The sequence below is a fragment of the Electrona antarctica genome, assembly GCF_951216825.1.
Source record: "Electrona antarctica genome assembly, chromosome: 22".
Classification (NCBI taxonomy): domain Eukaryota; kingdom Metazoa; phylum Chordata; class Actinopteri; order Myctophiformes; family Myctophidae; genus Electrona; species Electrona antarctica.
Genome location: NC_136805.1, coordinates 12,559,179 through 12,580,628, shown reverse-complemented (window position 1 = coordinate 12,580,628; position 21,450 = coordinate 12,559,179). Strand labels below are relative to the sequence as shown.

The 21,450-nt window shown below is 46.8% G+C and overlaps 1 protein-coding gene across 11 annotated transcripts in view; it reads right to left on the bottom strand.

The window, feature by feature from the left end:
* tcf7l2 (transcription factor 7 like 2) overlaps nt 1–20,554 on the bottom strand; it is a 101,695-nt gene extending 81,141 nt beyond the window's left edge. For all 11 annotated transcript variants that reach the window (XM_079492949.1, XM_079492952.1, XM_079492955.1 and 8 more), the window contains exons 1-3: nt 19,924–20,554; nt 19,610–19,676; nt 19,307–19,431 (exon numbers count right to left, since the gene is read on the bottom strand). In XM_079492949.1, coding sequence (XP_079349075.1) covers nt 19,307–19,431; nt 19,610–19,676; nt 19,924–20,112 — 381 coding nt within the window. In that variant the 5' untranslated portion in view covers nt 20,113–20,554. The remainder of the gene's footprint in view (nt 1–19,306; nt 19,432–19,609; nt 19,677–19,923) is intronic.
* Between the last annotated feature and the right edge of the window lie 896 nt (nt 20,555–21,450).

The following is a 21,450-nucleotide window of genomic DNA, read 5'->3' as shown; positions in this document are numbered from 1 at the left end:
CAGTATGGACGTAGAGAGAATTTGCAGTGTGCGCGTGTTTCACAGAACTTGGCACTCAGTGTGATACCAACAGAGAGCTGCATGGGAGATGAAGGGCGAGGGAGGAAGGGGGGTGGCAGTATATTGTTGCCCTCCCCAATCCCCCCCCCACACCAAACCAGCAACAAGGGACGCACCCCACCCGGCACCCACCCCCCAACTCCTGCTACCCATGCCGCCAACCCACAGCCTCTCCAACATCAAGGGGGGTGAGAGACAGTGTCGTCTGGACATAAATATACAGTGTGCCGCTAAAGTGAGGACTACGGTAAACACAGTGCACATGAAACCCTGGCTGTCTGTTGCTGAAGCACAGAAAATACACACACACACACACACACACACACACACACACACACACACACACACACACACACACACACACACACACACACACACACACACACACACACACACACACACACGACACACACACACACACACACACACACACACACACACACACACACACACACACACACCCACACACACAGTGGCTCAGCTGGGCAAAAAGGGTGAAACAGAGGTGTGTTTAGAATTGACAAACCTTTGCTACAGACAAACACAACTCAACGACACAAACACACACGCATGGATGAATGCATGCACACACAAAACACACAAACACACACCCTTTCCCCAAGGCTATAGGATTAAGAGGTCCAGCTGGCTGACAGCAAGCCCTTCCTCTTCCCACGTATCCTGTCGATCTCAAAACCCCCCCCCCCCCCCCCCCCCCCCCCCCCCCTTCACCACCTCCTCCTCCTCCACCTCAACCCCTGGGTCTGCCAGCCAGCCCAGCCAGGAGGAGGAGGACGCAGCAGAACCTGACGTGGGCCGGCCTGGAGCCTTTCTCCTCCCCCTGTGACTGCCCTCACGCAACCTCCTCTTCCTCTCCTCCAGCGATGCCCACCCCACCAGAACCTGTAGCCTCTCCGGCCGCGCCGGAAACTTCACGAAAACCTTCGTTGTCGTGACCCGCCGTGTCACACGCAAACACCATGACATGGCCGCGGTTTCGGGCGTCTGCAACACCCCCCCCCCCCCCCCCCCCCGGCCAGCACTGACGGATTACTAATTCTCCCGTGTTACAGATTCCCTACGAGACACCACGGCCTTGAGAGGAGGAGGGGAGGGGAAGAGACTGGAGGTACAATATAATGAGCCTTGTTGATGGAGGATCAGGGCTATAGAGAGAAGGAAAAGAGTGAAGAGAGAGCAGGGAAGGTAGAATATAAAAACATGGCAGGGTATCTACAGTCGCCCCCACTCCTCCTCCTCCCAGTCACTCATGTGTTTGTGCGTCTCATTGTCTGCCATGTGATTATTGCTTTTGGCTGGGAAAACCACGGTGAAAATACCTGCATGTAACAATACAAAGCACTTTCGGAGACTATGTTGTGGTGGTTTTCATTGTTGTTGTTTTTTGGGGGGGTTTTGCATGCGTAGTAAGGCAATGCATGCAAGTAAGGCAATAATCGATTACTTGCTAACAAACGGCTCTCTAGAAACCAAACAAAACTGGGACTCAAATCAGTCACAATATGCTCACAACTTAAACAATCTGAATGCGCTCAGTTGAGGTCAGGAGAAAGAACACGTTTGAGTTTTAGTCAAAAAGGAACTGTCTGTCGAACACTAATAGCGACTGGATCGATCAGGCGGCAAATTTCTTGTCCATGTGACCTCTGCAAAAGTACCTCCACTACGTTGTTTACACATTATTTACACATAATGGAAATCGTGCTAGCTAGTGGGCACATGAATTCCAAGACCCATACTTTTACCTCGACTGCAATCTGGAGCAGCAACATAACATTCTTGAAACAGAAACCCCCACAATAACCTCCCATGGGCAGCTCTGGAGAGTTGATGAAGTTGATTCAAAGTAACATCTTTTCCATTTTGGCTCACGTTCTCCCAATATTGACCGGTTCTGCCCCCGACTATGGGAATAATTCCTCCGTGACGAGTGATCAGGCTGAACTTGGGAGACCAAAAAATCAGGGGGTGGGGGGGGGGTGGGGTGCGCAGAGGGGACTCAGTTGGGGCACGATAAGGACTCGGGGGCGTGGGGAGGGGGGTGCTTGCTGCTAAAGCTGGGGCTTGGGGCTGCCTCGTCCTGATGGGTAACTAATGAGAGGAGAGAAAGATCCATCCGGCAATGCTGTGTGATACCATCGGACAGCCGCAGATCACTACAACCACTACTATCCACGGGGGGGTGAGGGGTATAGGAGAGAGAGAGAGAGAGAGAGAGAGAGAGAAGACAGACAAGGCTGCAGGGAGGGAGGGAGAGAATAAGAATGAGGGAGAGAGAGAGAGAACACTGGAAGAGAGAGGGGAGAGAAAATTTCACAATGATGACACGTAAAGTGCAAAGTAGCGATTAAGGATTTACTTTCAAAAGGGCTCCCATTGATCTTTTTTTGATAGGACCCGCAATAAATCAAACCGGATTGACTCGCATGAGAACCGAGCCTAATCCCATAGTCAGATCCGGGAGAACTCCGACCAAACAGCTGTTAATTTAGGCTTTTACGAGATAAAGCGGGCGAAATCCAACCTGATGTACCCTAGGGCAGGGGCTTACATCATCTCTGTAAAGCAATCAACTTATTGCCAGTTTGGAGAGGTAAATCAGAGCACATACTGAGAGGGGGGGAGAGGTCTGTGTCCTGTGGAGAGAACAGAGGAGTTAGACAAAGTGGGAGAATAAGAGAGAGAGAGAGAGAGGGGCGGAGAGTGAAACACAAGGAAGGAAGAGGCGAGGAGAAGAATAAAAGAAATTAGATAATTGTCTTTATTTCTTCGATAACTTCACGCCGTGGCCTTAACCGTCCGACAGCTCAGTAGAAGTGTGAATGAAAATGACCACATTCATTTACGTATATCATTTATTTTATGCTAGTGACTTAGCTAGGAGAACCGGCGCGATGCTAACTGCTAACAGCAGCTCTCTGGTAGAGGGGGTGGGATTTAAGGACTGCCTCCAAACCCCTGCATCACCCTGTAATTTCCCTGGAGGTCTGCCCAGGCCATGTCCCCAACCCCAGCGGCCAGTGCCACCTCTCCCAGGCCCTGCCAGGCGCAGTGGCACGCCATAAGCAGCAAACCACAGTAATTAAAATAGTTATTTTTTGTTGATGTGGGGGTGGTGGGGGGGGGGGGGGGGGGGGGGGGGTAGGAGGAGCTCCGAGCGGAAGTATTGTGAGGACGCCATGCAGCCCACACTGAGTAAACCATTCTGAGTCTTTTTCAGCAGTGCATCCTGTGTTTGTGTGTGTGTTTGTCTGCGTGTGTGTGCGAGGTATGTAATCATGGTATGGTTGTTTAGTTAGCTCTAAACTGGGTCTGTGGACACCACAATGAGGGGCTGCAGAGCGGCAACGCACAAACAACTGTGCGCACGTGCACACACACACACTCACACAGTACATGAGCACAGACTCATTAGCTCCCCGTCTCCTCGTCTTTAATGTCCTGTTTACGCCACGTAACGGCCAGATCTAGTCCTGAAATCGAATTGCAGAGCCCTCGCCGTCGGCTTCACAGCGGAGCTGAGGAGAAGCAGGCCTTGTAGTTCCTGGACACGCGGCCAAGGGAAACTGAACCCTCGGCGAGTCCAAACAAAACTACACATGAAATCAGAGTTAAAACAGCAGCCCCTCCCCCCACTTCCCCTCCTTTAAGCCCCATCACTGCCACCGAGATACACACACACACACACACACACACACACACACACACACCCCTCGGCCTGCCTCGTCGCACCCCTCACGGTTACACTGCATGCACACAGGGATCACCGTGACTTTGGCAGGGTTCCTCTTGCTGGGGCAAATTGAGACCTGGGCTTTTACATGAGCTAGTTTGTGTGTGTGTGTGTGTGTGTGTCCTCTGTGTGTGTGTGTGTGTGTGTGTGTGTGTGTGTGTGTGTGTGTGGTGTGTGTGTCTCTCACACAGCGCACCCATGCAAAGGAGAACTGCTCCTTCCCTCTCTCTATAAGACAACCATGGGCTGTGGTGACGGACACCCACAAGCCCCTCCCACCGCGTCCACAAGGTCACACCACGTTTAATTACACAGAAACCCCTAATCTCAACAGACAGATGGCAAGCAGGCCGGGTCGCAATTACTTATATGCCCAATTGAATCATTACTGATGTTATTTACAATACGGTTGCACCACGGAAAGAACACCACTAAACAGGATTTGAGTTACAAGTGGGGCTGGCTGCGAGGGTGGGTTTTGTTGGCGATGGGTGGTTGTGTTGCGGTCAGTGCGCGGGGGGGTTCGTGGCGTGGCCCGCAGTGGGCCAGATGCAGCAGATGTGCCTCGCGCCAAGCGTCTGTGACGGAGATCAAAAAGGCGTGAAGGAAACAAGCGCATAACGGTGTTGGCTTTCTGGAGAGAGAGAGAGAGAGAGAGGGAAAACACAACCTGAAAATGAAAAGAAAAACTAACCGGGGTCTTTTAATACCACAGTGATCGGTTGCCAGGGAAAACACAATCCTTAGATTTTCTCTGAACCAAACCGGTGCAGAACATGGACCTGTGCTGAGAGAGAGACAGAGAGAGAGAGAGAGAGAGAGAGAGAGAGAGACAGAGAGAGACAGAGAGAGACAGAGAGAGAGAGACAGCCCAGTACGGGAAACCGCATGACAAGGGCAATTTAAAAACGTGGCGAACGAGTTTGTCTCTCAAAAAGGGAGGCAGGGAAAGAAGGGAGTTTGCGTTTTCTGGCCTCGGAACCGACCAAGTTTGTCTTCAGTGGCCCAACGGGGCTCGACAATTTTTTTTTTTTAAGTGAAAAAAAAAACGACCAGCCAAGAGCGTCGTCCGCCCCCGTCGATGCTTCACTCATCGTTTCTCAGCTTCTCCTGCCAATGGCTTCTGTGAACAATTAGAGGTTGACTTTCCCAGCGTCTGAAGACCGCAGCATCTCAATCTCTGGCCAAGCAGCCCCAGCCGTAAGGCCGGCCGCAGGGCCAGGAAACAAGGCTTACTTCAAAAAAGTGACATGGACATCACATCGCTGCAACAACTCACTATTACTCAGGCTTGCTCTCAGGTTGCCTGTGATGACTTGACATCGGCGTTGATGTAAACCGGGTGCAAGACCGGTGCGATGACCTTGGTGTCGTCAGGGAATATTTCAATAGTGATTCCAGCGGGGGCCTGTCACTTGCATTTAGCTGTCACTCGCCGCTGTCAATAGCACCAATGTTAACACGAATACTTGAACTGGGAGCGTTGGGCCGGCCAAGTCAGATAAATGCTTGGAACGGAATGACTGTACATTCTTCAGCTGATTGGCTGGCCATTTAGGTCACAGGGTGTATATCTTGTCCTGATTGGTGTCAGGTTTCCTCGGTGGAAGTCGGGTTCACAGATGGACTGATGTCTCACAGGAGGGGCCAAACTAAAATCTTTCCTAATCTTACATTTTAAAAAAGGTCCATCAACCGAGGGAAGACACACAGGTTGCTATGAGTGTCTCACCTGGTGGAGAGATTGTGAGCAATACATCCCGGCTGTGAAAAACATTTGTCCCTCTGGCGACCCTAATAAGACTGGCAGCTCCCTCCTCACTAAATGGGAACAGTTGTGTTGAGTGGCACGTCCACGGCTGTAAAATGATCCACAGGAGCATATAGAAAACTTCCAAGCTGTTTTTTTTCTTCTTGTTTTTCTTTTTTGCATACCCGGGGCGATGAATTCCAATGGCCTATAGGCAGAAACTAACAGTTGTTCTCCCCGGAGGGTGTGTGTGTGTGTGTGTGTGTGTGTGTGTGTGTGTGTGAGTGAGAGTGTGAGAGAGCGAGAGAGAGAGAGAGAGACTGGGAAAGAAAAAGAGGAGCAAAGTAGGGGGGTTGTTCAAGTGTATGATAGTTGGATATATCACCACCTACACGGCCAGCTGAAAAATACAGATTCTTACTCTATAGGGTTCTGGTGGGAATGCGAGCCTCAATGAGACCCCAAAGCTGCACGGAGAGGAGATGGGGAGGGAGCGTAGCGTAGTGCAGAACATCCCCCTGGAAGGCTCAGAGGACTTAGTGGAATGTCTTCCAGACACGTCCACTCCACGGCCCCATGAGAGAACAGGAGGTTCCTGTTCTATGGTCCAGCTGTGCAGCGGTTCTGCCGAGAGGAAGAGGCCCAAAAGCACCAACAGCGTCAGGTCCTCCGGTGCTCTGAGGGGAGGGGGGGGGTCTAGTAACCAACGTTACTAGACGCAGTGTGCCGCAAACACGCTTGGTCATCTCCTGAAGAGTTGGCGGCGTTCTGAACGACAGGGGACTGTTTATTAGTATTATTTCGGAACAAAATAAGCGTGTTTTGACTGACTTAGAATGTGGGGACTAGGGTGAGACTTTAATGTCTTTGCGAGTCCAAGACTGCCTCTCACCCTACACACACCAGCGGAGAGGAATTCTACCCGGTCAGACCCCCACCAAACCCCCAACATGATCCCACTGCCCTCGCCAACCTCCCTCGCCACCCCCACCCACCCCCCAGCTGCCGCTGAGCAGGCATGGGTGGCAGTGATGGCACCTGTCTACGACGGCATTCACACCGACTCTAATTTCCTGAGGACGGCTGCCTGACAGTCAGGTGACAAATGCTAACACACACACATGCGCATGCACACACGCACAAGTCTCTGACACAGAGCACGCACAAGTCACACACCGACCGAACTGAACCAAGAGGCACTTAAGTGTGATCCCAGCCACTTACAAAGCATCAGTATCATAGAGAGAAAGAGAGAGAGAAAGAGAGCCAGAGAGAGATCTGAGTCTCTCATGTCTCTCTGATACCAAAGCCTTGCCCTGATTCAGGCTGCGGCTTGAAGCTGTAAACCGACGCTTCCCCCCCACCGCGCTCTGCCCTAACCACCGTTTTTGCATACCGCTCAGCTTGCGTAACTGTTTCAATGCTGTTTTTTCTCTCTCTCTCTCCTTCCTCCCTCCCTTGCTCGCGAGACAATGGCTGCAACAGACTAAGCACAGCTAAGCCGACGCTAAACGTGTTGATGATAAACACTCCACCCCCCCTCCCCGCGCGAAAAGTCATGTCGACAGGACCCAACGCCTTCGGCGACTGAGATGCCTGCAGGACAACAGGGAGGGAGGACTTCACGCGTGAGGTAAAGACTCGCCGGAGTCTTGAGGCCGGGGCCGTTTTGCGTGCCTCGAGTAAACATCGGCATCCACACCATAATTGTAACTCAATTTGAGACTCCCCTGAGTTCAGCCGGAGTATCAGAGTCAATCTGGGTCAGAGTGCGGCGTAATTGAATTGTACAAGCCTCCCGTGTCAACAGCAACAACTCACTCTGTTGACACGGCAACAAATAAACAACAACACTTGCAACAGGTTTTCATTTACTGCCGTGTTTTTGCTTGTGTTTATGGGTGGGGTAAAGTTAGGTTATCAAAAGACGTCAAAGTCTAAGTAGTAGTGTGAACTTGTTTAAGGACGTCACGGAACACTGCTCTGGCCTATGTGTATACCCACATGAGCACCAAAGTTGGCCTAATAAAGCCAAACAATTCTGTGCATGTAAAATCAAATGACTGGTGTTGCTTTATCAAGGCGCAGAGGTGGGATGGGTGCTTGGGGCGGGTGACTGGGTGGTGGTGGGGGTGTGTGTGTGTGTGTGTGTGTGGACAGAGTGTGTGTGATTGAGTGCTCAGTAGGGAGATGGCAGTCGCGCTCACTCTGCCACCCAGCAGACCACGGCCAGCGCTCCCTGCCTCATTTGCACAGCAATCCCATTCGCCTCTACTGGCTCAGTGTATCTTTTTGTCATTCTCCGTGTCCAGCCTCCATTTGTATTGTCTGCTGAAATGGCAGAGAGTGCAGAATGGAAGGGTGGTTGGGGGGGGGTTAGGTCCGAGGAGAACAGAGTGCATCTTCACCTCCACTTCACACACACACACACACACACACACACACACACAGGCCTCACTCTCTCCCCGCCTGACTAATGTGGCCTGACACTCGTACATCACCCGTAAATTGGCCAAATGAATTAACCACGGCCTCTGCTTAGCGTTACAGGCTTTAAATGGATTTTCTCCTCTCCAGGTCTGCCCAATAATTGCATTTATCCATCTTGTTGAAGCAAGGTTTACACACTCGCTAACATCATGCCAATCCCTAGCTACATTTTCTGCTCTGGTGGCGAGAGCATGGGAGATTTGTCATCGGATCATAGCGGCTAATTCAAACAACAGTTAGCTTGATGACTCCGCCGTATGTCAATGTCTGACTTCTTGGTGGGAAGGACCTTTACTTTCAGAGCTAAAGGGGCCCCCCTTCTATCTCTGTATAGCTGTACTCCTACACCTTTCTGCCCCCACCTCCCGCATTCTGAAATTAACTGAGCCTTGCAAAACTTCAGTATCAATCATCCCATCCTCTGGGTTGAAGCTGCAAACACCCATGGAAGACAAGTAAATAAGACCTGTGAGTCCACAAGTGAAAGCCTGCGCAACCACACACACACGCACACGCACACACACACACACACGCGCACACAAACACAGAGGAGGCAACAGCTAGCAGAGCCGTGAACACCAGCGTCAGTGGGGGTCATCTCCGCACTTGTGAATGTTTGAAGAGTAGTGCATTAGACACTCAGGGGCCCAGAGGACAATTCAGCTATGTAAACATGCAGGGACTTCCTTCCCCGGGCTGCAGCGGGCCCTGCACTGAGACAAGCCACTGTTTAAACAGCACACACAGCATTCCTCTGCCTGGGCCCTGGCCAGCTGCTGTTGCATCTACAGAGCAGGCCTGCCTGCCCGCCTGTCTGTCTGTCTGTCTGTGTGGAGACAAGCCTTATGACACACCAAGGGTCATCCAGAAAGACAAATAAGAGGCCTTTACAAACAAACAACTAGACTCGACCGCTAAAACACGGCAGAGGCATAAACAGGCTTCAACATCCACCAGCAGACTCCCAATAGTCACCAGACGACGGCAGTTGATGTGTTTGGTCAATCGAAACTCGTCGACAGTGCTGATTCTGACAAAGGGTTCCTGTCCGGAAATCGTACTACTTGACGCCACCAGTTATGCCAAAGTTGGGACACTTATCTTTATGGATATTTGAAATACGCCAAGTGAGACGGCAAATAAAGATAAGGTGGCAGTAAAGCCGCGATAAGGAGTCTCCCGGTTCTAAAGGGCACCATGACGCAGCTCACATGACACCAGTCAACACTGGCACCACTGCATGGTGACACAAGTCAACACTGGCGCTATCATTATTAAAATACACACTAAATTAGTATTCCCATTATGATATATTGTCCCGGACGCAGTTCTTGTATTCACTACCGATCTGCATGGAAATCTGTCGAATGACCTCCCATTCAGACAGGAAATCAGTGATAATGCACCGTGATCACCGTGGCGGTTTTAGCCATGGACCCATCGCAGTTACCGACAAAGTAAACCCCACAGGTGATTATTTCAGCCGATCAATTTGTGGTTTTGGTGGTGGGGGGGGGGGTTTAGGGGGGTGTAATGACTAGATTACATTGTTTTCTGTCTAAGCAGTGCCGAGGTCCCCGCTGAGCTCTCGGTTCGTTTGTTACGTCTGTCAGCGTTCCCCTCCGGCGTGGCGCTAGAGGCAACACGTCTCACCTCGGGACAGTTGTCCAAACAAGACGCTCAATTCACTCCGATCCCCGGGGGAGGAAAGGCGATTGGCAATTCACTCAGTGGTGGGAGTCAATTTGTTCACTTTTGGAATTGACCCCGAACACTGTTGACGTGCCGCTCCACTCAATGAAGGGGTGGAATGAATACTCTGTTAGCACCACATGTAACACCCAAACCATGAAATCCATCCAGGTTGTTGTTGTTTTTTCCCCAGATCAATACCAGGTTTAACATAATATACACATACATATAGGCCTGTATATATATATATATATATATATATATATATATGTATGCTCTATTTTTGAATGAAGACAATGTGCCACTAAAAGTGACACTTCTTTCCCTCAAAATGTAAGTTTTGGAAGCCAAGACTGTACTTATGCAGTTATAAGATAGCATGGTTTCTGTTACCATGCACTAGGGGGGACGAAGGGATGCCACATGTGACAGACTACTCGCATGAAATGTTATCTAGTCCTGTGCACAAATTGACATCTGTCTCTTCTTAAGAGCTGCATTATTATTTTGTGTAAATAGGTTTCTAGCAGCTGGTTTGAGAGCTAACATGGGGAATTTGGTCTTAATCTGTCTTAAACTGCAATTGGTGCGCCAACTGGGGGAAAAAAATCTCTGGCTATTCCACGTTTTGTGTCTGTGTAAAAAGGCTTACGTTTCATTCATTAGCTTTGTTTAAAAAAAAGAAATGCATATACAGTAATCTTGCCAACATTTTGTTCCAAATCCTACCATAATCCACAGATTAGTAGATGAACTCATTTCTGCACAGACTCTAAAAGCTCCGTCACCTTTCCAGAGCAGTTATGAATCCACCACCTTTAGCAGCAAACAAGCAGACTATAGCCTCATTAGTGTGTTCTTCCTCCATGGCTGATGAGCGTGCACGCACACGTGCACACACACAGACACACACACATGTGCACAGTCTGTAGAGCTTATCCTGCAACAATTAAAAGTTTAATTAGGAGATTAAATATACATGGACTGGAGTTATATCACCTTTAACTCCTTAATTATGTGTTTAAACGCACACAAAGAGCCTTGTTCCCATCTGAGCCATTTTGCATAGATTATCTTATAATACAGAGATCCCCTCGACTAAATTAGGACTGTGCAAGATTGTAAACAAGCTGTCCCAAACCAGAAGAACCTTTGCGAAATGGCCAATGGTGCATCATATTATAAAACGAAAAATATATTAGTAAAGAAAATCACATTCATATGAGAGCTAAAACCTCAACAATGTTAACAAGATTTCTAAACATACGCAACACTATGTGACACATTGCAGATTGGCCATTTTTGCCACGTGGCACCATCGTACGACAAATTATAAAATAGGGCGGCAAAAGTGGTCAAATGAGCTGAGGTAATGCAAGGAATATTGCTTTGTTTGCCAGCCATTACCATGAATGTTTAATAGTAGGCCTGACAACACAGCAATGCTAACGTTGAGCTGTAAACATTCTTCACGTATTCTAGCCGTGCTAACAAAGAACATTTAAATAACTATGAAAGATATTCTTATTCTTCTACGGTGGAATGTTCCAGATCCTTCTGGTTACAGCGTTCCTAGATGTGGGCCAGCACACTGGCACACTGCTAGTCATTAGCTGCACACTATCATTTAGAGCTGTGATGGCCTTAAAGCACGTACACACAACCCAACACACACCTCCAGCTATCGGCTGTCGTAAAAAAAGGGTTGAGGGAGGAGAAGCTCCTGGCAAAAAAAGCAGCACTGCATTGCACTTTGACCCTGCCCAAACACACTCTACAATCTAAACAACGCGGGCCAGCACAGCCAGAATTCCTCCGGTGTCGTGCGGCCCTCTCACCCAGAGTTTGTTAAGGTCAACTTTCTGATGACGAGGCAGAGGGGGAACGTGGAGGGAACCACCATGGTGGTATGAGAAGGGCTGATTGGTTAAGCAGCAGAAGCCGTTGGCCTACTTCTAGAACGAAAAGGAGCAGCATTTAGCTTTAATTAATATCAGTTATTTTCTGCAAGTAACATCATTGTATACGATGGACTATAAATTAGGCTTCACATGACATTGCCTGTTCTTCCAGCAGGGCAATAAACTGGCCCCCACACGTTTCCCTCTCAGTGGTTGTCTTTTTGTTTTGTGTTTTAAGGAAGATAAATGTGCCGCCCAGGGCTACTATTGTTTGGACACCTAACCAGGAACTGTCGCTGCTCTCATTGCCCCGGCATTAACAGCAATTATGCAGCCTATTCAGCCCGCCTTTGTGTAACCCCCCTCCCACACACACACAGTAACCCCCCCTCCCACACACACAGAGTTCTGGACAAATTTCCCGCTGCACAACACCCCCCCCCCTGCCCCCCCCCCCCCCCCTGTCCAGTCCGCACCCGCCCAGTGCATTCCCTCCCACTCTGCTGGAGAAGACCGCAGACTGCTGGAGGACTAGGAGCACATTATGAATGGGCTTAAAGAAATATGAACATCCACAAAAGAAGAAGATGATGAAGAAGAAGAAGAAAATCAAGATCAAGTTTTCAAGTTTAACTACAACCTCAATCGTTCTTCTTAATGCAACTGCAACATTTAGTGAATTCTCTTGCTAAAACCTGTGATTAAATATATCAAATCAACAGCGCATGTTCATTTATAAATATTCCCATGAATCAACTTAAATTATTCATAGTGGATGAATATGTCCGATTGTTCCAAGGTGACATTTCCACATTTCCCCAACGATGCCCCCGCCTGATAAACCTTACTCATAACGAGCTGCTTAAATCCAAACATGCGATCAATAGTCGCCTCAACGTTTATCTTTTAAGCTGTGGCGCAAATGTAATAATTCAAATCCGCCGTGACCACGTCGCTCAATGTTATCGCTTATCTCTCAAAAAACTTGCACTTCATTCCAAATCGCCATAATCTGAACATTATTGACGCTGTGGGTCCAGTCTATTGGCTGGTGACGTGAGAGGAAAACGCAGCCTAGCTACCAGCCCCTGCTGCTGTGCCAGCATGTGCATTTGTATCAAGGGCCACTTAAGCCTGAGTTGTGCATGTGGGTGTTCCGCACCGAAAATAGACGATCTACAAGCTCACAACATGGCGCACTGCGATCTGTTGCGAGCTTGTAGATAAGCTAATTTTGGTGTGGGACACCGGTGTGCTACTAAGTATAAATACGGCTTTAAAGGTGATGAATGGAACAACTATGCAGAGCTGCAGTAACTTCCCTTTGCAATTCAGGAAGGAGGGGGAAAAAAAGGCTTGTTATTCGTAAGGACTTTCAAATGTGGGGACTGGGGAGTGGGGTTGGGCTGGATTCATGTTAAACTCTTCCAAAGACTGTGAAGACTGTGAAGACAAAAAAACACCTTATGATTCAAAACAGAAACGTGCCATGTGCCTTATCTTTGAATGAACATAATTGAAAATAATTAAATTAAACTTAACCAAAGTCGATACACTGTGCTTTTAATTGATTACATCAAAAGCACTAATGGGTTGTGCAAATGCATTAGGTAAAAATTAATCTGGCGCCTATATGCAAAAAGATACACACATGTGTGCACGAACACAGACACGCACGTGCACATCCAGGAAATAATTTGATTTCCATGTTTCAGGGTGCCCCAAGTCCTTTGGGCCTGCTGCAGAACTAGCCTATATTTAACAGATGACAAAAGTTGCATTCCAGATGTACAGTACCATCTTTGTGTTGAGCTCTATGGGAAGGGGGGACATGGGGGAGGGGTGTGTATATGGGGGTTGGGGGGGGGGGCACCCGTGCACAGCTGCTAAGCTAATGCAGTTTTTTCCCCTCCTTACACAGACAGTGCAGTGCGGTGGTTCACTGACCCAGGAGGAAAGCCAGTCCAGGGGAAGGTGAAATTGTATTCACAGAAACTCAGAACTACTGGCTTTTACCAGTCGCACTTCTGACAAAAAATACACATCCTACATTCACAGCCGTCAAAAATAACATAGCTGTTGCTTTCAACAAACAAAACTAAATCTAGATACCGCAATGGAGTTACGACACAAAGAACAATGGCCTCTCTGATTTAATTAATGTGGAGTGAAAGAAACAGAAAAAGGCCCAGCGTCTAGCCGGAGGTTGAATGTGCAGCTAAACGCTAGAGCTACACCCAAACCCAGCTCAGCCTCCCACCAGGGAACTGCTACTCCCATCACACTAGTTAAATATCTAATTAGAAACACGCCCACAAACGTGATGGACTCGTATAGTATTTTTTTTTTCTCGCGCGCTCGTGTTGCTGTTTAAAACAGCATAACGGATCACGGGGTCTCTGTGAGCGTTTCACACATCCCAGCATGCCAACATCATCACACAATGAAGCTCAGCTGCACGAGAGGAAGAAAAAAATATATACATCTCTGTAAATATTTACTGCGTAAATCTTTTCCATTCATTCACTAGGCACTAACAAAACCTTACTGTACTGCCCCCCCCCTCTCTCTCTCTCTCACACTCTCTCTCTCACACCACCCCCCCCCCCCCCCCCCTTCCCCTACATCTGCGATTCATTGACTTTACAATTTACCACATGTCGAGATGGGAGAGGTCGAGCCTCTATCTGAATCATGGCACAAATATGCGAGTGATTTATTGTTTTAAAAACCCTGGGCCGATTTAGCGCAACTCCACTTTTCCTGAGCATTACTCCTATTGGCAGACCATGAACAATTACAGTTCGGACTAATTAAGCTCCGAGAATGTGCTGCGCGCCGCTAATGTCTAGCAGGCCCCAATTTTTGTTTAATGGTGCCAAACTTTACCCGACTCACATGCACACCCCCCCTCCCCAACTTAACTCCCTCAAATCCAAAACAGATTGCACTTTTTTTTTATAGCTGTTTATCGAGTAAAAGAAAAATAGAGTCCTTTTCTTTCCCTTCTCCCTGCATGGGATGAGAGAAACAGCAATGGAAGGAGGAGAGGAGACGACTGCTTCCACCACCATACTTTGTAAACAAAAGTGATTTGCAAGACAAAGGGAGCGCAACCTCCCAAGTAAATTCGGAGCGCATTTCGCGGGGAGAGGCACAAAATGTGACCGCGTTGCGCCACAAACCCCCCGCGGACACCAATTAGGCCCCATTAACATGTAAAGCCAATTTGATAAGGTGCTGGGTTCCTATCCCCCTTAAATCCGCATTAGAACTATCTTTCCCCTCAGTCCGCACCCAGAATCCATTTAGATTGTGGAACACACATAATCCATATGATATACCATTGTTATGCTTATGCTCTTAACGTGTTTAAGGAGATACTGTCTGTGTCAATTAGACGATGTGGGCCCAGAGCTCAGTGTGAATAAGCACAAAGGAAGGTGGTGTTACACTCACACTGCTAGACAAATCTGCAGCTACAGCACAATGGATGTTCATTTCCTTAATCTTGTCATAAAATCCACCATTTCTCACACACACACACACACACACACACACACACACACACACACACACACACACACACACACACACACACACACACACACACACACACACACACACACACACACACACACACACACACACACACACACACACACACACACACCTCAAAAAGAGTCAGCTATCGTATATGAAAGTGAAATTATTTTTTTAACATAGTGGATCGTTCATAACAGGAGAAACACCGGCCACAAAAATACAACTCACACAAAGAGAGGAAGAGGGAGAAAACGCTATTGTTTAAAGAGCACAATGCCTTCCGACAGCGTTGTTGTTAAAATAAAATCGCCATGGGTTTTGGGAGCCGTCTACACAGTACAGCCAGTGGATGCTGGGTGTTGCGCTCATCCACCGGCCACCCCCAACCCTCACCCCACCCCCCTTTTTGTTCTTTTTTAAACTACTCGTAATTATACGTCGAAACTCAAAACCTCTGCCAAAAGTCTGCAGGCCTGGGGAATTATGGGGCCAGGGGTGGCGTCAAATATCTTAACATTCATAAGTCCGAAAGGCAGTAAATAAAGCCGGTGGATTTACGGCCCTGCAGCCCCGATGCCAGAGAGCTGGCCGCCCCCGGAGCCCCTTCTCTCTCTCTCTCTCCCTCCTGTCTCCCATCTCCCCAGACCTGTTGAGGTGTGATGTTAGCCCACAGCAACCGGAGTTAACCCGTCGCCTTTCCCACAAGCCCCAGGTTAGCAATGGCAGAAAACAAGAGGAGAGAAGTGAGAGAATGAGAGACACAGAGAGAGAGATAGAAGGAATGGGGAGATAAGGAATGAGTGAGAACCAAAAAGGGAACCCGGGGTGAGCTAGTCAGACCACTACACCAATTCAACCTGTTCCCAGTGATCCAGCAGGCCTTTGTGCAAGGTTTAGACATAGGAGACGAGGGCAGGAGGGCTTTTAAATCCCGGGCACAGCGTCACGTCAAATTGCTAAATGATACTAAATTGTGAGCCTCCTCAGACTTAGGTGGTAGGAAAAACTAATTCTCACTTGTTATGGCTCCCAGAGGTCAGACAAATTATGGTAACTGCCACACGGAGGATTTTCTTTTTCACCCCCTCAAGTCATGCAATAACAAAGATTTTGCAGGGAACACGGTAAAACGTCCACATAGATCAGGATCACGACCAGCTAAGTGAAAAAAATTAAATTAATTTGAATTTCGTCCCTTGGAGATACCCTGTATATTTGATACAATGCTAAAAGACATACCAAAACATGAATTAATCAATAATCATTAAATAAATTACTGATACAAGATTACAAAAATGTAATTCTAAATAAGAAAATACAAGGACCTAAAGCTTGGAATACTAATCGTACAATAATAATGCAGCATCAGCCAAACCGGCAACAAAAAGCGAGAAAAAAAAAGTAAAATAAATAAATAACTGAAGGGAAAAGCAGCCGGTTTCAAAGCCCTCCTTTACAAGAAAGAGAAAGTCATTTCTTCTCATTGGAACAATTCTACCAGTCATATTCAGTAGCCCTTGTGATGCGTTAGGGAGCAAAGACAGCTAATCAATGTCCAGGTGAATTATTTATGCTAGCTTTAAGTCTAATACATTTATATTACAGCGACCGCTGACTTCAAAGCCCTGATGGCTGGACACATGGGGTGCCAAAGACGGTGGGAGCCAGTCAGAACACTGCAAGCTCAAGAGGAAGAGCCCTGCTCTCCCGAGCTCAAAATTAAAGTGCATCTGTGAAGCTACAAAAAAAAGGGCTGTTTCATATTATAAACAATAATACAATGCTTAATTTCAGATCATACTGTCGGGGTCCTTGCTTTGCAGCTTACCGTAAAAAAAATACCACACAACTCACTTATTCGATGTGGGCTATTATATTTGCTGCTGGCATTACCCGTGAACACCATTAAGGATAGCGGCGTCAAAAGGCAACCATGTGATATAATAGCGTACGGTCACAGTGGTGCACTAAACAGAAAACAAAGACCAGAGAATGAATGAGAAAATTAATATTTCATTTCTGAATTAACTTCCAACAAAAAAGACCTGTGCCAGGGGGTGGATTTGGGGATAGCGAAGGTCAGCATTTGTCTCACCGCAGCAGTGCACCATGCAGTGATGGTACATCACTCACTGCACATGTTAAGTGCTGCATAAGCACGCAGCAAGAAAACCTCACGAAGAACTTGCACTGACTGGACACACAGTCGCGAGGTGATCTCAAAAAGGAAAACTAGAAAGCCCAACCATTCAAACAAGCGAGTGTGTTCGTGGAAAATCCATGTGTCACTGTGAATGTGCGCGTATGTCAGTGCTGATGAGCATAATGAGTGACTAATCCAACATACCAGCTGGTACCCTTTAACAAGGCTTCCCTGAGTAATAGAGAAAGGATGGCAAAATGTCCTTGTTCATGCATATGCTGGGAAAAGACACACAATAAACTTAAAACAAAAAAAACAAAAAAATGAACCCAGAGGCATGTCAAAGGAACCCTTGCACGTTGCAAAATGTGTCTTTTTACATGGGAATCGATGTGATTGTACTGAATTCAAAAGACAGAGATTGCGCGTGAGACAAAAGAGACGTGTTATGTGTCACACAGTTATGCAGTATATTTTCAAGGTGTGCACAGAACACACACACACACACACAAATTGAAGAAACAAATATCAGTTTCATCAGGGGTGGGTGGGTAGTGGTGTTGGTGTGTGTGTGTGTGTGGGGGGGGGGGGGGGGGGGGGGTTGGACGATGATCGTATTTCCTAATGCGTGGTCTTTGCCTTAACCTTGTAAAAGGAGATGACAGGTCCTAAAGCGGAGACTTGTAATTGCAACCATTAAAAATAAAAAAAAAGAGGGTAAAAATACTTGTGCTTGAGAAAATTATGCTGTTTAAGGATTTGCCCATCACCCAGTGGGACTGCTGAGGTGCTGAGCAAATGAGTAAGTGCGCATAATTACAGCAGAACCGATTGCGTCTAAATAAATAACATGAATTTATTTATAAATAAGGCTTTATATTACACATGCTTTTTTCTCCTACAAGGCAATGGATTCCTCTTTAGAAGCAGATAATGCCCATACAATCCTAATGTTACACTATAATTTCCATTCTATAAATTTCCATTCTATAAATTAATAATAGTATACATATATAATTACCTATCCATGGGGGGAAATGTTTCATACACAAAATTCTGTGTGCATGCTTTGAAACTGTGTCAAATTTTGACACACACACTTACATAATGTCATAATACATTTTGACACATGCAAATTACTTCAATGAGCTAATTAGCATATTGATTTTTATTATTATTGTAACACTGACAGTGCTTTTGTGAGATTCCTTTACACTGCTTACAATAGCCAGTGTCATTAGAAAGCCTTGGTGAATGACGGCATGCATTTGAGCTATTGAGTAAAATAAATGCATTTTAGATGAGGTTGTTAAAATAAACTCAAGCCAGAGGGTTAAAAAAAAACACACAAATAGCTTGTAATATAAGCCTACAGAAAACACGAACAAAATAAATTCTAGTAATAATAACGTGAATAATATTAATAATGGCTACTGTTTGTTTAAATATTACATGTTGTATTTATTCTATACTTTTATTTTAATTGTGTCAAAACGATAATAAAATCAGTCAAATTGATTTTCTTTTTGATTTTTTTTCTCATCTGCACATGCATGCCAGCAAAATAAAAATATTTTTCCTAGTGCAGTGAGAGGGATGGGAAAGGAAACCACCAGCAGTCTACAGTCAGCCAGCCAGCCAGCCTTGCATGTGTGCATGCATGCATTACTGTACATGACACGCAGCGGTGCAGGGGGGCATGCATTGCATGCGGGCGGGCATGATGCATGCCATTCCAACTACACTCTCTTCATAAGGAGTTGCGAAACTTGGATGTCTGCGTTTTCTTTTTTAACTCTTGCAGCCGCGCAGGGACACGCGCGTGCGTGCGCGTGTGGTTGTGTGTGTGTGTGTGTGTGTGTGTGTGTGTGTGTGCGTGTGTGGGGGTGTGTGTGTGACGTGTGTGTGTGTGCGTGCGTGTGTCGAGTGTTTACATACATTCTAGGTTGTAAATAAATAAATCAACTTACTGTGCGTGCTGTGGGTGAAAGTGATCCATTGGGGAGGTAGGGACTTGTGAGATCGGGGATCATTATAAACGGGTAGCCGGGGTACGGTGGGCTCTTGAACAGCCCTCCATCTTGCCTTTTCGCAGCTAACATGGCGGTGGGGGGGAGACAGAAAAGAAGTAAACTTTTACAAGTGCCTTGAAAACTTTTTTTTTAATGCATAATCCAGAGGGTTACAAAAAAATCCAACACATAATGCCACGATGTGAGGGAAAAATGTCTTTAGGATTCATGAGTGAACAAGAAATAAAAGCAGAAACTCACCCTCCTCTAAACTTTCTCTCGTTTTGTCTCGGAAAGTTTCAGATCTAGGCGGAGGCCGTCTTTCCGCCTTGAAATGCAATGAAACACAGGGATTGCGTTACAATGTAGCAGTGTTGACAAGGATCACAACTTTGCTCTCATGTTGCCGTTGCTTCCAACGTTTTACGCAAAGCCGCTTTTTAACAAAAAAAGCCTTAAAAAGCGGGGAAGAGAGCCTCTAAAAAAAAAAGACCCAGTAGCGGACGATCGATCTCCCCGGATCCCGGCGTCTCTCTCTCGCTCTGCACTTCCAGAGGGAGAACACCAAAACTTACCTCTGAATCCGACGAGCTGTTTTGATTTGTTTCCGTTTCGTTTACGAGCGACGACTTGACGTCCGCTAAATCCCTTTCTGCCGAGGAGTTCTCGGAGATCTTCTCCTCCTGTTCCCCTTCGTCTTTGAAGGAGATCATCTCGTCGTTGGCACCCAGGTCATCCCCTCCACCGCCGTTCAGCTGCGGCATTTTCCCCTACCAGCAGCAGCAACAGCAGCAGCAGCAGCAAAGCAACCACCAAAAAACAACAACCCCTCAACTAAAAGTTTTGTAGAGAACCCTTGATCACCGCGCTGATCTAGAATCTCCAGTTTTTTAAGAGAAAAAAAAAGTTTAAGGGTCTGTATTATTTGGCGTTTTCCACAGCACTGGTGGTTGGTTTAATAACAAAAAAAACACCTCACAAAAAAAGAGAAAAGAGGGGGAATATCTTGGCAGGAAAAAGACCGGAGACGGAGCTTGAAGCAGCTCGGATGGAGTGGAGTTGAAGTTGGTCGGAGTGGGTTTTCAGTTCAAAGGCGGCGCTGATTGACAGATAGATAGAGAGAGAGAAGAGGGGATGGAAATAGAGAGAGTCTGGATTCGGGATTATTGACAGGGAGAGAGAGAAACACACGCACGCACACACACTCTCCCATACACACACAAGAAACTAATGAGATTCAAACAGGGAGGGACTTGAAGTGACGTTTTCATAAATAGGAGAGAGAGAGAGAGGGGGGAAGAGAGAGCGCGAGAGAGGGGAGGGATGGTGAGAGAGAGAGAGAGAGAGAGCGCGAGAGAGAGAGGGAGGGAGGGAGAGAGAGAGAGAGAGAGAGAGACGGGCGGGCGAAGTAACTGCGGTGGAAAAGCAAAAGTGAAGGCAAAGGAAAGAGGAAAAGAAGGGGAATTAGTTTTTGTGGGGGAAGCAGCACAGTGAATGCAATAGCAAGAGCAAGAGAGGAGTTATTTGCAAAAAAGGGGGGAAAGAAAGTGGATTTAACGCATCATATGGGCGGTCTCCAATAAAAATACATGCAGAGTCCTTCCCTTAGGGGGCTGCGTTTTAACCTGTTTTATGTGGCATTCTCGACTACCACAATTAACCATGCATTTATTGGTGTAGCCATTTTTCAGATTTATGTTCTCCTGCATCTTTTTTTTTCCAGCTGTGATATTATTATTATTATTATTATTATTATTATTATTATTATTAAACAATGCTTGTTCTCTTTTTAATATTTATTGTCATAGTTTCAATTCAGGGGTGTATTCATTTTGGTGCATGAAATCATTTATCGTGATATATCTTAACATTTTATATTGTTTTTCTCAGCAGGGTTATTATTGTGAATTCTGGTTCCATCCTTGCCCGGCTTTGACAGGTGTGATGTCCTCTGAGATCAACCTGAATTCTTCACTGACAGCAAGGGCTTTTTTCCCCTCCACTCTCTCCTTTCTCAATAATACATAACTGGTGTATACATTTTCATAGTGAATGTTTATTATTCTAATAGAAACGTGGCTAATAAGAAGAACTATATGTTA